Source organism: Phyllopteryx taeniolatus, chromosome 3, assembly GCF_024500385.1.
Source record: "Phyllopteryx taeniolatus isolate TA_2022b chromosome 3, UOR_Ptae_1.2, whole genome shotgun sequence".
NCBI classification, from domain to species: domain Eukaryota; kingdom Metazoa; phylum Chordata; class Actinopteri; order Syngnathiformes; family Syngnathidae; genus Phyllopteryx; species Phyllopteryx taeniolatus.
The window spans coordinates 25,215,309-25,230,423 of NC_084504.1; the positions used below are offsets into that span (position 1 = coordinate 25,215,309).

Here is a 15,115-nt window from a genome sequence, read left to right on the forward strand (position 1 = left end):
TCTCTTCCCATCACTCAAGGTACAAGTTGATCTTTGTGTCTTCTGTCCATGGGGTGTTCCAAAACTGTAAAGTTTTTTTTTTTTTTTTTTTAAGATTTTGTATGGCAAACTGTAATCTGGCCTTCCTGTTTTTGAGGCTCACCGATGGTTTACATCTTTACATTCTCAGTATTCACTCTGGTGAAGTATCCATCCATCCATCCATTTTCTGAGCCGCTTCTCTTCACTAGGGTCGCGGGCGTGCTGGAGCCAATCCCAGCTGTCATCGGGCAGGAGGCGGGGTACACCCTGAACTGGTTGCCAGCCAATCGCAGGGCACATACAAACAAACAACCATTCACACTCACAGTCACGCCTACGGGCAATTTAGAGTCTCCAATGAATGCATGTTTTTGGGATGTGGGAGGAAACCGGAGTGCCCGGAGAAAACCCACGCAGGCACGGGGAGAACATGCAAACTCCACACAGGCGGGCGCCAGGGATTGAACTCTGGTGAAGTATTGTCTTGATTATTGTGTTTGACACACATGCACCTAACTCCTGGAGAGTTTTATCGATCTGGCCAACTGTTGTGAAGGGGTTTTTCTTCTGTAAGACAGTTGCAGTAGAGGCCTGGCAGAGCATCACCAGGATGAAATCCACACTTCCACACTTCAAACTGTAATTGACTGCAACGGATTTGCAACCAAGTGATCAAAAAGTGAAAGATTGAATTATGATTGTTAATTTGTTTGATTACTTTTGGTTCCTTAAAAAGCAGGAGGCATACATACAAACTGTTGTAATTCCTACACCGTTCACCTGATTTGAATGCAAATACCCTCAAGTTAAAAGTCTGCAATTACAGCACAATTTGTTTTTGTTTCACTTCAAAATCATTGCGGTCGTGTTTAGGGCCAAAATATTAGAATTGTGTAACACTCCCGATATTTATGGACCTGACTGTAAATACATGTACAGTACATACATGTTTTTTGTATGGTTCTTTTATTAACATTTAGTTTATTTTTTTTCTCCCCATAGACTGATTTATACAGTACAGCAACGTGCCGGCTTTTCTTGCTCCAGGAGCAGTGAGTCGAAGCTCTTCTTAACGTAGCAGTTTGACTGATGCGACCTCACCCGATCGGAGGACAGATGGAGGCGCTCGGAGAGAAGCTGCTGAAAGAGCTTCGCGCGTCGTCGCTTGGCGCTACCCTTTCCCAGGCTGGCCGCACCAATCTATGCTCGACCAGACGTGGGCCTACGACGTCGGCACCGTGCGGTCCGGTCTGAGGGGAAAGTCTCGAGTACTGTGAGTGAGGTCAATCTGTGCCCTTAGGTGATCCTCAGTTTGTGCAATGCTCTGTTATGAAATAAGATTAGGATGATGATTTCAGGGACTGAATCTATGCAATATTTTTGAATGTGCTGCACGAAACAACCACCTTATTTAAGACAAAATCATTTCATTTTTGCATGTGTACTTTAATGTGCCAAAAATTGGCAGATTAGCTTTTTTGCATTGCATATATTGTTTTGTTTTGTTTTTCTTAAACATATTGAATTTCAAACATCTCAATGGTTTACTCTAAATACTATGCGATGCAATAGCTTTAACTAATACAAAAATATGTAATTTTAGTGTCTTCTCTGTTTGGATCGAAGTGCAGGGCACATATTCAGTAGACAAACAATATGGAACATGGGAAGATGAACCTCTAGCCTGGTGTTGCACACAAAAACAAATCCACCATGGAAGAAAACAGCCTGAAGTTGATTAAAATACAGAAATACTGGATGCACTCACCTGAGTTAAACTGCATTACATGCACACCAGCAACCAGGGGGAGCTAGTGCTCCAAACAGCGACATAGACTCCAGACAAGACGACTGTATTGCTGCTGATTTGCTTGTGGACGACTAGTACAAGTACTAGTACAAGAGATGTATATTAAAACTAACAAATATTAAAATATTTTGTTTGCTCAAAGTATTCTAGGTCAATTTATTTGTGATTGTTCTCTTTTTTTGTTGTTGTTTAGTTTTTTTGTTTGTTTACTGATGCACATAAAATCCAGTCACAACCATGAGTAATTGCTTTAGAGTGTTATATAATATAAATGCAACAAAATATTTTCGGAATGTCTGTGTACGGTACCTGCAAACTAATAGAGATCAATGAAAGTGCGGCGGATGTCGTGACGTCACAAACGGGGCGGGGTCTAGAGCCCTCACCGCAGTATAAAATGGGAGGCGAGTGCTTTGGGTCAGCATTCAGAGTGCGAGGACGAGGCCAAAGGCACAACTCGCATTAAAAAAAAAAAAAAAACTATTTATACACACAATAAATGGAAGTACAGAGGACTACCGGGCTTCAGCAGGCAAAGAGTGGCAACATGTGCGAGTCGACGCCGAGGTCCGGCGAGTCTCGGCGGAAGAAAGCAGAGGAGCGCGGCTCTCCCTCGGAGATGTCCCGGATCGTTACCGACCCGGCCACCGGCAAGTGCTACTGCCGGGGAAAAGTTCTGGGAAAGGTATAGCACTTAACTTTTATGCATGAGCTCAATCATGAATAAAACCAACACTGACGAAATTGTCTTTTGCAGGGAGGTTTTGCCAAGTGCTACGAGATGACCGACCTCGCCACCAGCAAAGTTTACGCAGCCAAGATCATCCCGCATGCGCGCGTCTCTAAACCGCATCAACGGGAGAAGGTATAAACCCACACATGCAACTGTCAATAAAATTCATCATCACAATGACTTAAGTAAAGCAAGTTTTTCAAAAATGTTGATGTTTTCTAGATTGACAGAGAAATCGAGCTGCACCGAATACTCCATCACAAGCACATCGTGCACTTTTACCACCATTTCGAGGACAAGGAGAACATCTACATCCTGCTGGAGTACTGCAGCAGAAAAGTTAGTCACATGCTCAAGTTCAAAGCATGAGGGGTGGGCAATCTTTTTCCTACCGCTTTTACTTACCGGTCCTCTCCTGTGCCCTTGGCTACTTGTTGAGTCCCTTCCTAACATGGTGTAGCACTAGTGGCCTTTCCAGTCCACATGGATCAAATCCAAAGTCATATGAATCCACCATACTGCATGACTTTTAATCTGTCATACTAAATCTATGCAGAAAGATGATCCATTGATCGCTTTATTTATTTTTTTGGAACAATTCTCATATATTGTGAAACCAAATGCACTCTTATCAGAGATTCCCAACCGCTGTGCCACATCACTTTAGTTTGGCGTGAGAGGTGTGCTTTGGTAAATTATCCAATGTCACTTAATTAGAGCAAAAATGATTATTTACTATCTTTGGTCTTCTATCTATGCCAGTGACCTATAGTGACTGGCAGCACAAATGCTGAGTAAGTTAATGTGTTAGTTAATTGCAACAAAATGATCATTACTTCAGTATAGATACTTTTGGGGGATTTTTGTTTGGTGGTGTGCTATGAGATTTTTTTGAAAAATACAGTATTTGCTGTGACTCAGTATAGGTTGGGAAACACTGAATGGGCCACAGTCCGTAGGTTTGCTTCCCCATTCATGTTTGGATTGAAACCTGACAAGTCTGCATTCCTGTGGTGACTTGCAGGCTTAAACCTTTTTTATTTTTTTTTGCAGTCCTTAGCACACATCCTGAAAGCCCGCAAAGTGCTCACCGAGCCGGAGGTGCGCTACTACTTGCGACAGATCGTCTCAGGGCTCAAGTACCTGCACGAACAGGAGATCCTACACAGGGACCTTAAACTCGGTAAGTTTCGGCGTGCATTTGATGGCATGTGTGTTGAATAGAAAAGGAGCCTCACCATCTTGCCCTTTCTCATCTTACCCACTATCCCCTTTAGGTAATTTTTTCGTAAGCGAATCCATGGAGCTGAAAGTGGGTGACTTTGGTCTGGCAGCCAAGCTGGAGCCGGCGGGGAACAGGAGGAAGACGATCTGCGGGACTCCCAACTATCTTTCCCCCGAGGTGCTGAACAAGCAGGGCCACGGCTGTGAATCAGACATCTGGGCCCTCGGCTGCGTAATGTGAGTAGACTTCTAAATGAGTCCTAATGTCAACCCTCTTATTGCTACTTATACTAAAGAGCCAGAAACTAAAGCATTTATAACTAGAAAATGGATGGTTGTCGATGACTACAATGTGTCCCACAGGGTTGCAAATGAAAACCTTTATTTAGCTTAGCTGTCATTGACGTACTTTCTCTTATTGTGGGTGGAGATGTTTGCTAACTGCGGTCATCCTTGGCTCAACCCATACTACGGGATCCAGTTGTACTCAAACCTATATGCACAGACTTGGTAAACATTTTTTTTTTTTTATATACTGAGTCATGTACTGTAAGTTCATATGTTTACTTTTTTTTTTTTTTTTTTGAACACAAAATATGCACAGAACTTGGAGGTTCATGCTTATTATTGGACAGCAACAATGTATGAAATGTGGGGGGGGGGGGGGGGGGAAGCTTGAAAGTATAATAAATTATGCTATTGCACACTATGGAAAAGTTGGTTGAATAAAATCGTAACGCTGTGGTACTCGGTGGATAAATGAAGGTTGTCTACCATCAGGTCTTTGCGGTTAATAAAGCCCCGCGAGAGTTCTGGGTTTGAATCTTTGCTCAGGCCTGTGTGGAGTTTGAATTTGTTTCTCTGGGTTCTCAAGCTTCCTCCCACGTTCCAAAAACATTCATGTTAGGTTTATTGAAGACTCTAAATTGACCATAGGTGCGAATGGATTGTTTGTCTGCATGTACCAGCCGACCAGTCCAGGGTGTACTCTGCCTCTCGACCAAAGTCAGCTGGGATAGACTCCAGCTCACTGTAGAAAATGGATGGATAGAGCCTCACGAGCATCTATCTCGCTCCAGGTACACAATGCTTTTGGGAAGGCCGCCCTTCGAAACCACCAACCTGAAAGAGACGTACCGGTGCATCCGGGATGCTCGCTACTCGCTGCCCTCCTCGCTATCCCCGCAGGCCAAGCAGCTCATCACCAGCCTGCTGGCCAAGGTGCCAGAGGACAGACCTGACCTGGAACACATCTTGAGGCATGACTTCTTCACACAGGTGAGATACAATTTTCCATAGGACAGGCGCAACCTCCCTTCCTTCCTTACAGTAGGGTACTGACCCACTTTTGGTGTCCCCTTGCAGGGCTTTAGTCCGGAACGTCTGTCGGCGAGCTGTTGTCACTCGGCGCCAGATTTCCACGTCTCCAGTCCTGCCAAGAGCTTCTTCAAGAAAGCAGCAGCGGCCCTCTTTGGAGGCAGGCGGGACAAAGTCAAATACTACGAGACTCTGAGTGAGTAAGACAGACTTACTGAACACCATGCATTCCTCTCTTCAGCCTTCAATGGGGATTTACCGACTTAATCCAACTTTTAATACCAGCACTATGACATCACTTTTTATAGATATTATCAGAAAAACACAATACAACAGCATGCAACTGTACCACGTACATCATATAGAGCATTTCAGAATCATCATTTATCAAATCGGCCAGCACTAGTGATTCTGAAAGCACTGGGTGGAATACATTCACATGGCAGCATGTAGAGGCTGAAATCTGATTGGACAAAACGTCCATACGCACTTGCTGGAAAAAAAATCCAGCCAAGATAAATGTAATGAAATGAGGCGAATAGACTTTTGGGATTAAATGAATACAATTTCATGGAGCAAATTTTCGAATTTAGGGTAGTGCTTAGGCCAGTGTTTAGGCCAGTAGAGAAGCCCTTGACAGCCCACTACTGCTGCGCACTTGTGTAGTTTGTCATTGCACTGCATCAAACATAATTTTTCTTGCAGATAAGTTAACCAAAGAGGAAGAGGAGATCTACAAGTTGCAAAATGACCTGGAGCGAACTGTCATCAGTCAGCAGCAGAGCAAAAAGACAGCTGACGTAAGAATGAATTATTCACACTTGCAATTTTCCGATGCTCCCTAAGCGGGCAGGTTTTATAGCATGTTCAAAAATTCGGTTATTTTCAACCATTTCGGGTTGAGTCATAGTAGGAGGGGATGAATCCTGCTCCGCCGCCATCGCACATTTTCAAACGCTGTCGTCATTTGTTTCATCCTCCTCAGAATGGAAGTCTACTTCCGCCATCTGCCCAAAGCCCCGTCGCCCCGGCAACAGAGAGCCGATCCCTGACGACAACGCGAGATACCATCCGTCTGATCGTCAGGGGGAGTCTGGGGAGTTGCAGCAGCAGCAGCGAATGTGAGTTATTACAGTCGTACTCTGGCCACTTCATTAGGTACACTGCAGTTTAATGACGTCATGAAAGAGCCGTATTCAAAATCCTACAATAAGGCTGCTTATACTTTTCATATGAGGGTAACACGGTGACTTGTTGGTTAGCACGTCTGCCTCAGAGCTCCGTTCTTGCTTGGATTTTCTCGAGGGTCCGAGCCAGAACACTGCCATGAAGTTTTGATATTGAAAATAAACGACTGAGACTGAGTGGAGCTGACTGCTAACATTTGTAGCTAACACTAGCCACCGACTCTCTCAACTTTATTTCTAAAGCCCTTAAAAAAAAAATAATAATAATCAACCACAGCAACAACAAAGTGCTGTTTTACACTTATATGGCTTTTAAGAATGTTAAAAGTAAAATAAAATACCTGTATAATTGATACAGATTTAATGATTGGTCATTGGACTTGTGTTTAGCAATCCCCCTCGCAGTTCTAAGGTTCGGGGTTTGACTCCAGCCTTCCTGCTTGCGTGGGTTTTCCTAGGGTACTCTGTCTTTCTCCCATATTCCCAAAACATAAATGGTTCTTTCATGGAAGACTTTAAATTAGGTGTGAATCTGTGACTGTTTGTCCATATGTATGTCCCTGCAATTGACTGGCGACCAGTTCAGGGTGTACCCCGTTTTTCGCACTAAGTCAGCTGGGTTAGGCTGCAGCTCAGCCTAATAAGGACAAGCGCTACAGAAAATAGATAGATGGACTGGCAGTATTTTCCTTCTGTCCCTCTGATGGATCTATTTGTGCAGGGGTACCTAATAAAGTGTCCATTGAGTGTATACACAAGCAAATGAAATGCTAACGTCCATACAATGTCGTCCCTCAAGGTCTAGAGTACAACAGCACGGGGAGCGTGGCCGACACGGTCGCCGGTGTGTTGAGGGGATGCCTGGAGAGCATGCCTAAAGGTGAGTCAATTATCTCCGCCAAGTACGACGGTCCCGACATATGCGGTTTCGAGTTTTGAATCAATTCGGCGGATGCTTCGGAGAGTGATTAAAACATAACGCGTCCTGACTTTGGGTTGTTGGTGGAAGATTATAATGCTCCAAAACCTGAAGTCTGTAAGGGCAAAGCTTTATCACTCAATGAAGCATCCTCTGAATCTACAGTAGCGTTTGTTGATGCTGAGTTCCGGTGCAGTGCTCCACATAGACTTTCCCTGGCTCTGCACAAACGCCTGCTTTAGGAGTTTGGTGTTTTCTTCAGTGGTGGTAGTAGCAGGCCTTCCGCTGCGTGATTTGTCAAGAACGGTTTCCGTTTCAAGAAGCTCGCCACTGATAGCGTATATTATACTACGCGTTGAAGTAGTGTGCATGGCACAGTTGCTAACCAAAACGGCAACACCTAACAATGAATTAAAGCCTCGAGACTAAATGCTTGTTGTCAACCTGCATTATGTGGAGTCAGTATCTTTAACGACAATTCTCCACAGTGTTGTGTGCGTCTGTTTGTTCCGGGGAGTTAAGGGTTAGGGTCAGTACATACCTTCTCCCTTTTTCCAGGATTTAAGTATAATTATCTCAGTTCATAGATGCCATAGTCCAAATAGTTGCTGAGTCCATTTGAACTACATTGCTAACCAAAACAGCAGCACTTACAGATGAATTCAAGCCTGGAGACTCACCATATGCTGTAAATTAGCTGATCTAAAATATGATCTTACAGTGTCTTTAATGGTGTATTTAATTATTTCTTTAATTGTTAACCAAAACAGCAGCACCTAACCACAAATTCAAGCCAGGAGACTTACCGAATGTTGTAAATGTTATTTGGAGATGAGTCCAATAGACTCTGACATGTGTTTGGTCATCAGTGGTGCGTGCTTCATTTTCCGAGGGAGCGACACACTTTATTGGTTCCTCCTAGTAATTCTGAAAGTTCGAAAAAAAATAAAAGCCTGTCCCCCAATTGACGCCTGGTCCCATTTGCAGTTGAGTAACTGAACACCCCCTTGGCCACCATGTGCCGAAATGCATTTGTCACTACAGAACAGTATGTCTTGTGCTGCATTCAGGAAAACTGGGAATTATGCCTCAAGCTTTTAAAGGCCTCCACTCTAATAAACGCCTGCCCGCATCCGGCTCCTCACCCCACCCTTTCCGGAAATATTTCCGTACGGAACATTTATGATGTTAGTGCACCTATTTGATAGTCAGGAATATAAATTGCACACAGTCTTCCTGGTAAATGAGTCCTAATCCGCGTTGTTCTGTTTTGTCCTGCAGCCGACAACATTCCTCAGAGCGCAAATAGCTGCGGACTTCAGTGGGTGACCAAGTGGGTGGACTACTCCAACAAGTACGGCTTTGGATACCAGTTGTCTGACCACACCGTGGGCGTTCTCTTCAACAATGGCACTCACATGAGCCTCCTGCCAGACAGAAAGTACGCGCCACCCCAAATGTTACGCTATGCAAATGTTGCCAAGTGCTGTTCAGCCACTGCCAAAAAAGGATCTGCTTGAGCTTTTTAAAGGGTTTGTCTCACTCTGTTTATCTCCACTTCATCACCAGGACAATCCATTATTATGCAGAGTTGGGCCAGCGCTCTGTTTTCCCCACCTGCGAGGTTCCTGAACACTTTGTGGGCCAAGTGACTGTGCTCAAGTACTTTTCCCACTACATGGAGGAGAACCTCATGGATGTAAGCCCTCTCTCATTCATTCTGTTCCTTGATGATAGCATGTCGCGGCATGTCGAATGATAACGCTGTGTTGTGTTCTCAGGGCGGGGACCTGGGTAGTATGACGGATGCGCACATGCCCAGACTCTATCTGCTCCAGTGGCTGAAATCAGACCGTGCCCTCATGATGCTCTTTAATGACGGCACTTTTCAGGTAAACACTCTCGGGGAAAACACGGCCGGTTGCCAGGAGCAGCGAGATAACAGTGCTAAACTCAGATCAACAGCAAATGGGGAGGAAGAAAACATAATATTCAACTAGAAATGCGTGCATCCTATCTATATGTGCCATAAAAGTGATTCGGCAAGACAATTAGGTTCTAATAGTAAGGGGATCTTAAATTAAATTGAAAGCATTCTCCTTGAAGTTTGTGAGGTCAAACCGGAAAAACGATAAAATTTGTCAGAATGACCGTTTTTGTGCGGCATCCCCTGTATGTTGTGCTGCATTCATGAAAACTGGGTATTAGGACATATCTCTTATGAAGTAAGGAAATAGGAAAATGAAGTAGCAGAGCTCAAGTGTCCTCACAATCATCATCGTAATTTAATAAAGTGGACACAAATATTTCCCCCCCACTAATTACAAGTAGAACATTTGCGTTTTAGTCCATTCAACTTTTCTAATTCAAAGCTCTGTTTTCGGGAATGCAAAATTTTAACTGTAAACAGGAAGCCCAAAACAAGAACCGTAACAAAAACAAACCCTTATCAGGGGAAAACTTCTTTGGGGGAGTTGAAAGGAAAAAAAATAGCACATGGCCTTACAAACCTTCAGGGGTATTGAACTCATTTAGGTCGTAAGCCACATCGTAATTCTGGTTTCCCTCGGAGTCCTATTATGACTAAAAATCACATCATTTATAATCACACATACACAGATACGTCTGCATTTCATTGTTATATATTTTAACAACAGAATGAGTTTGGAATCAGAAGTCATGAAAAATGGTGACAACTGAATATCTAAGTATGCAACGATTGTTTAATTTAGGTTGAAGGAAAAAAAGTTGCTGAATTTCAGCCCAAATGGAAATAATTCATCAATAATTTTAACAACTGTTGTTGTCATTTATTGTTATTATTCCCAAAGGTGAACTTTTACCACGACCACACCAAGATCATCCTGTGCTGCCAGAGGGATGAGTACATGCTGACCTACATCAACGAGGACCGCATCTCCAAGACCTTCAAGCTCAGCTCACTGCTGGCGTCCGGCTGCCCCGCTGACCTGCGCGAGCGCATGCTATACTCACTCAACATGCTGCTGCAGAGGTGCAGCTAAAGACCCCACCCCCACATAAATACAGTAGAGCATGTGTGTGTATTAGACACATGGACTTGCATATCCTGCAGAGCTTGCATCCATCGGGGAGGAACTGCGCAAGTGGAATTATGGAGGAACAACAGACAGTGGATAATAAAAGTGACTATGCAATGGAGGGAAAATGAGGTTTCACTGGAGGAAAAACAAATATGTTGGACCAAGGAATGTTGATACGATCCAGATGTGTTGGACAAAGAGAGAGAAAGAGGATGTCTTTTGGGAAGACCAAAAAGCTGGGCTGGCACTAGCTTGAATGTTAAAAAAGAGGCTGCTAGACGGTCTTACTGTTGTAAATGATGTACAGTGTAAGCTTACCCGCCATACAGAATCATGCTAATATGTGTGTGGATGGGCCAGGGTTCAAGTATTTTTTTAAATATGTATGTGTGTGTATCTGAGTCAGTGTGTGTGTGTGGGAGGGTTGTAATATGCAAAACAAAACAAAAAAAACAGATTTATTCTCTTTAATGACAACGAGAGTGAACGCACAGAGGAGGAAGAGGATGCTTTTTTGGGGGGGCGGGGGGGGGGAGGGGGTTGTGGGGGATCACCCTGGTGGAAAAAATGTACTGCATAACTTATTGTGTACAAAAAAGTGCCGTATTTATTTATTTAATAATAAAGTGCATTTTCTTATAAAATTGAAAATTGGAGTTTGTTTTTTTTTTTTAAATTAGTACTTGCATTTACAGCACATGTCAAATTTAAGGCCCGGCGGCTGTAACCGGTCTGCTATATCATTTTATGTTGCCTGCTAAGGCGAAGAGTGTCAACTTCATGTTTCTTGCTGAATGGATTTGTCCTCATTTTGGTATAAAATATGTCCCCAAATTGCAATTGTCCTTCACTTTAATCAGTTTTAGAATAATTTCACCAAAAACGCTTGACATAATTTGGAAAATAGTTGTGTAGTTATTTACCTGCCACTATTTTCCATGGCTTCTGATTTCAAATGTATTTGTTATCACAAAATGCAGAGTATAATCACAACTAAATTAATGTAATATGAGGAGGTGATTATACGTTTACTGTAGGTTATACGGTTTTCAATCATAACAACTCTGAGGCAAACCTTAGCTACAGTGTGGCCTGTGATGGAAATGAGTATGTCAGGTTTTCTGTGATGTAAAAACATTTGCCCAAGTGAAATCATTTGAAAACTTCCATCCATCTATTTTCTGAGCCGCTTCTCCTCACTAGGGTCGCGGGCGTGCTGGGGCCTATCCCAGCTATCATCGGGCAGGAGGCGGGGTACACCCTGAACTGGTTGCCAGCCAATCGCAGGGCACATACAAACAAACAACCATTCGCACTCACATTCACACCTACGGGCAAAGTCTCCAATTCATGCATGTTTTTGGGATGTGGGAGGAAACCGGAGTGCCCGGAGAAAACCCACACAGGCACGGGGAGAACATGCAAACTCCACAAAGTCAGGGCAGGGGATTGAATCCCGGTCCTCAGAACTGTGAGGCTGACGCTCTAACCAGTCATGCACCGTGCCGCCCATTTGAAAACTTTTCCAAAGAAAAACAAAAAAACAATTACTGAGGGGAATGATACCTAAATGGACCATAATGGCACTTCTGTCTTATTCTGTTGGAAATCAAAGCATGTTATCTAAACATGAGCGTTTGGAAAAGGGAAATGGGTGAGATAGAAGAGGATGTCAACAGTAAACGGCTAAACTCTGCAAAAATAACCTGATGTGACCTTGACTAACTTCTTTCATGGTGACTTCTCTTAAGTAAATAACTACTGCCTGTCTCCGAACTAATGAACTAATTTATGTGATCAAACATACCACGAGACTCATTAGCATTCTCTCAATGAAATTTTTTTTTAATAATTAAAATGTATTTTGCAATTGACTAATTTTAATTTTCTGCATGTTTTACTCTCTAACAGTAGAAATGGAAGGACCCATTTAGTGAGAACCTCAAGTCAGCGGGAAAGACGTGTGGTACTTCTCTCCCTCTTCTCCATGAATGTCAGTCAGAGGTCGTTTCCACGGAGGTCACACTTTTGTCATCCGAATGTTCAATTGATGCTTCTGTTTTCAGCACCTCTTCACCTCTCGCAGTTTACTTACTTAACATTTGGAGTCCAACATAGATGCTTGAGTCATCCAATTCAGAGGTTCACTCGTAATATCGGCACTCCGCCCAGCTCAATAATACATGGCCAACGTGTAGAAATGTCCAAGCTGGGAGAGCAGAACAGGAAGTAGCGGCCCACGTGAGGGAAGGAATTATTCATGCGGCGATTCCTCCAGGGTCCGAGTGCTTTTGACCGTAATGCACACTCCAAATAGACTGCTGATGTTGACGTTGCGTGGCATTCAAGGTCATTTTAACCTCGTGTCCTAACAAAAACAGAGCGGAATCTGCATCAGATGCATGCATACATGCTCTTGAAAACTAACAGGCAGAAGAAGATGTAGGAGGAAGTCAAACACAGATTCACGCATGTAGGAAAAACAGAAAAACATAACGCTAGAGAGATATAGCAATTTCCCCCCAGTGAGAATGCTGAGAGATGCTGAGCTGAAATGCCAGTGAAGGACATTCAGTGTGAATAATACTGGAAAAAGATTAACAATAAGACATAACTGAGAGCAGCACGGTGAACTAGTGGTTAGCACAGTTCTGAGTTTGAATCTTGACTCCCAAGCGGTCTGTTTGGAGTGTTTATGTTTTACCCTGTCCTTGTGTGGGGTTTTCTCCGGGTGCTCCGGCTGCCGAAAACATACGTTAGGTAATAAAGCCTCCGAATTGTCCATATTGTCAGTTTGAGTGTGAATGGTTTCTTGTTGCTGTTTATCTGTGTGCCCTGTGTAACAGGTTACAAGTTACTATTGATTTCACCAAGCACTCCCAGTATTATTATTAACGTTGAATATATATATATATATATATATAATATATATATATATATATATAAAATATAATATATATATACCTTTTTTTCTATTACACGTGTGCAATTACTACCTGAGCTGGCGTGCGTGCGCGGTCAGGTGCATGATTGCGTGGTGACGTCAGGGCGCGTACGCGACCCCGGGCGACTCACTTTAGATGTGGTCGAGGTAAGCGTCATCCAATGCTCCCTCCTGATAGCCTCGATGATTAAAGTAATAAAAACAATGTCATAGTACATTGGTCACGCAATTGTTGACGATTTCCTACGTGATTTTGAGCCAATTTTGTACTCGTCGAATGACACTTTGGAGCCGTCTTCTGTCGACGAAAACGAGCTAATGTTGCTAATGCTAACGCGATTAGCAATTGGCCCAGTTAAAGCAATGCAGACAATCACGGTGTTTTCGGACCTACAGGAGAGCCAGCAAGGACGGGGCGGTGACACTCCACTTCATTGTAACTTTTTGAACACAAGTTTGTGATGTGACTGAGCTGTGAATTAAAATCACTGTGAGACCCGACTACGACTCGCCTTGATTATAAACCCAGAACACAAAGCAAAGGAAAGCACACGGATTAGACCTGCGATTAGCTAGCAGCCGGTCCAGTGCAATGTACCACACATTATCATCAAAGTTTGCCATACTATGCACACATCAGATGGCGTAAGCAAAAATAGCTGCATTGCATCCGATTAGTCCTCATTTGGGCAGTATCCCTTTTAGAAGTTGGTCGAAGTACAAGCCCTGTATATATTTCAAAATGGCTGTCTTGATATTTGGCATCTTGTTATGGTAGATGTTTACCAAAATGTATGTGCAATGGTGAAACTAGTGGGCTAATTTAAAACAAAAAAGAAAATTCTAAGGGGTGCTACAAAGTTCGAGAACCCTTAAATACATACATTTTCACTAGGATAGTTTGAAAGAAGTATTCGGGCATGTTGTTTTTCAAAGCAAATCCTCAATGATAATTTGATCCCACACTCTATGCACATTAGATGGTATATGCCGCAAGGCATGGGTCCTTGAGACTTTCCCCTCCCCCCTCCTGTCATGATAAACATGTCCACCCAATTTTGTGTTGATTGCAGATTTTTTTTTTCCTCTAGTAGGAGCTACTGAATGAGTTTTGTGGGTGTAATGTTTTGGAACCCTATAAATGCATACATTTTTACCAGGATATACAGTGATCTATCAAGCATGTTGAGCCCCCACAAAAAAGGCGATTTGAAGAATAATAAGCACAATTCCCAAGTTATTCATCCATCCATCTATCCAGTTTTTTATAGTACTCGTCCTCATTCGGGTTGTGGGTGAGCTGGAGCCTATCCAAGCTCACTTTGTGTAGGGCACATACAGACAAACAACCATTCACACTCTATTTACAATTTATAATCTTCAATGACCCTAACCGCCATGTTTTGGGAATGTGGGCGGAAGCCGGAGTATGCAGAGAAAACCCACGCAAGCACAGGGAGAATATGCAAGCTCCACACAGGAAGGACGAAGCCCTCATACGAACCCACAGCCTCTGAACTGTGATGCATACTCTGCCGATCCGCTAAACACTAACTCACAGTGCTGGTTTGGGCCCTAATTATTATGTCTTTTTAAAAAAAAAAATGCAAACTGGCTTTAGTGGTGACGTTTGTCCAGCGTCATCCAATCCAGTTTGGCCGAATTGCTATTGTGCTAATTTACATACTACACACTACATAAGTTTATCCAAAGGTGTTAACCTACAGGACAGGTGAAGCTCTTTTCCCATTAAAGAGCCCAAACGCCATTCCCTCAGTTACTGTGAGCACTGTTGTCTAATTGAGGGAAAAGGGTTTGTGTTTTCGGTGTGGCACAAACCTGCTCCCCTTTTGAGTCATATTGACCGAGGAGATGATGATGATGTAGTGCGTGCGGGC

At 43.2% G+C, this 15,115-nt stretch overlaps 1 protein-coding gene across 2 annotated transcripts; it reads left to right on the top strand.

Moving 5' to 3' along the window:
- The first annotated feature begins 2,238 nt into the window (after nt 1–2,238).
- Nucleotides 2,239–10,810, top strand: plk2b (polo-like kinase 2b (Drosophila)). Of its 2 annotated transcripts, none has more exons than XM_061767859.1 (14): nt 2,239–2,516; nt 2,589–2,696; nt 2,787–2,903; nt 3,618–3,747; nt 3,842–4,025; nt 4,757–5,066; nt 5,154–5,301; nt 5,811–5,905; nt 6,091–6,226; nt 7,092–7,172; nt 8,493–8,652; nt 8,781–8,910; nt 8,993–9,103; nt 10,043–10,810. In XM_061767859.1, the coding sequence occupies exons 1-14, from the start codon at nt 2,331–2,333 to the stop codon at nt 10,232–10,234; spliced, it is 2,088 nt and encodes a 695-aa protein (XP_061623843.1). In that variant the 5' UTR covers nt 2,239–2,330; the 3' UTR covers nt 10,235–10,810. The 2 variants fall into 2 exon arrangements, with proteins under 2 accessions (XP_061623843.1, XP_061623844.1); XM_061767860.1 differs by having other exon boundaries at nt 4,868–5,066; nt 10,043–10,809.
- The last annotated feature ends 4,305 nt before the right edge of the window (nt 10,811–15,115 follow it).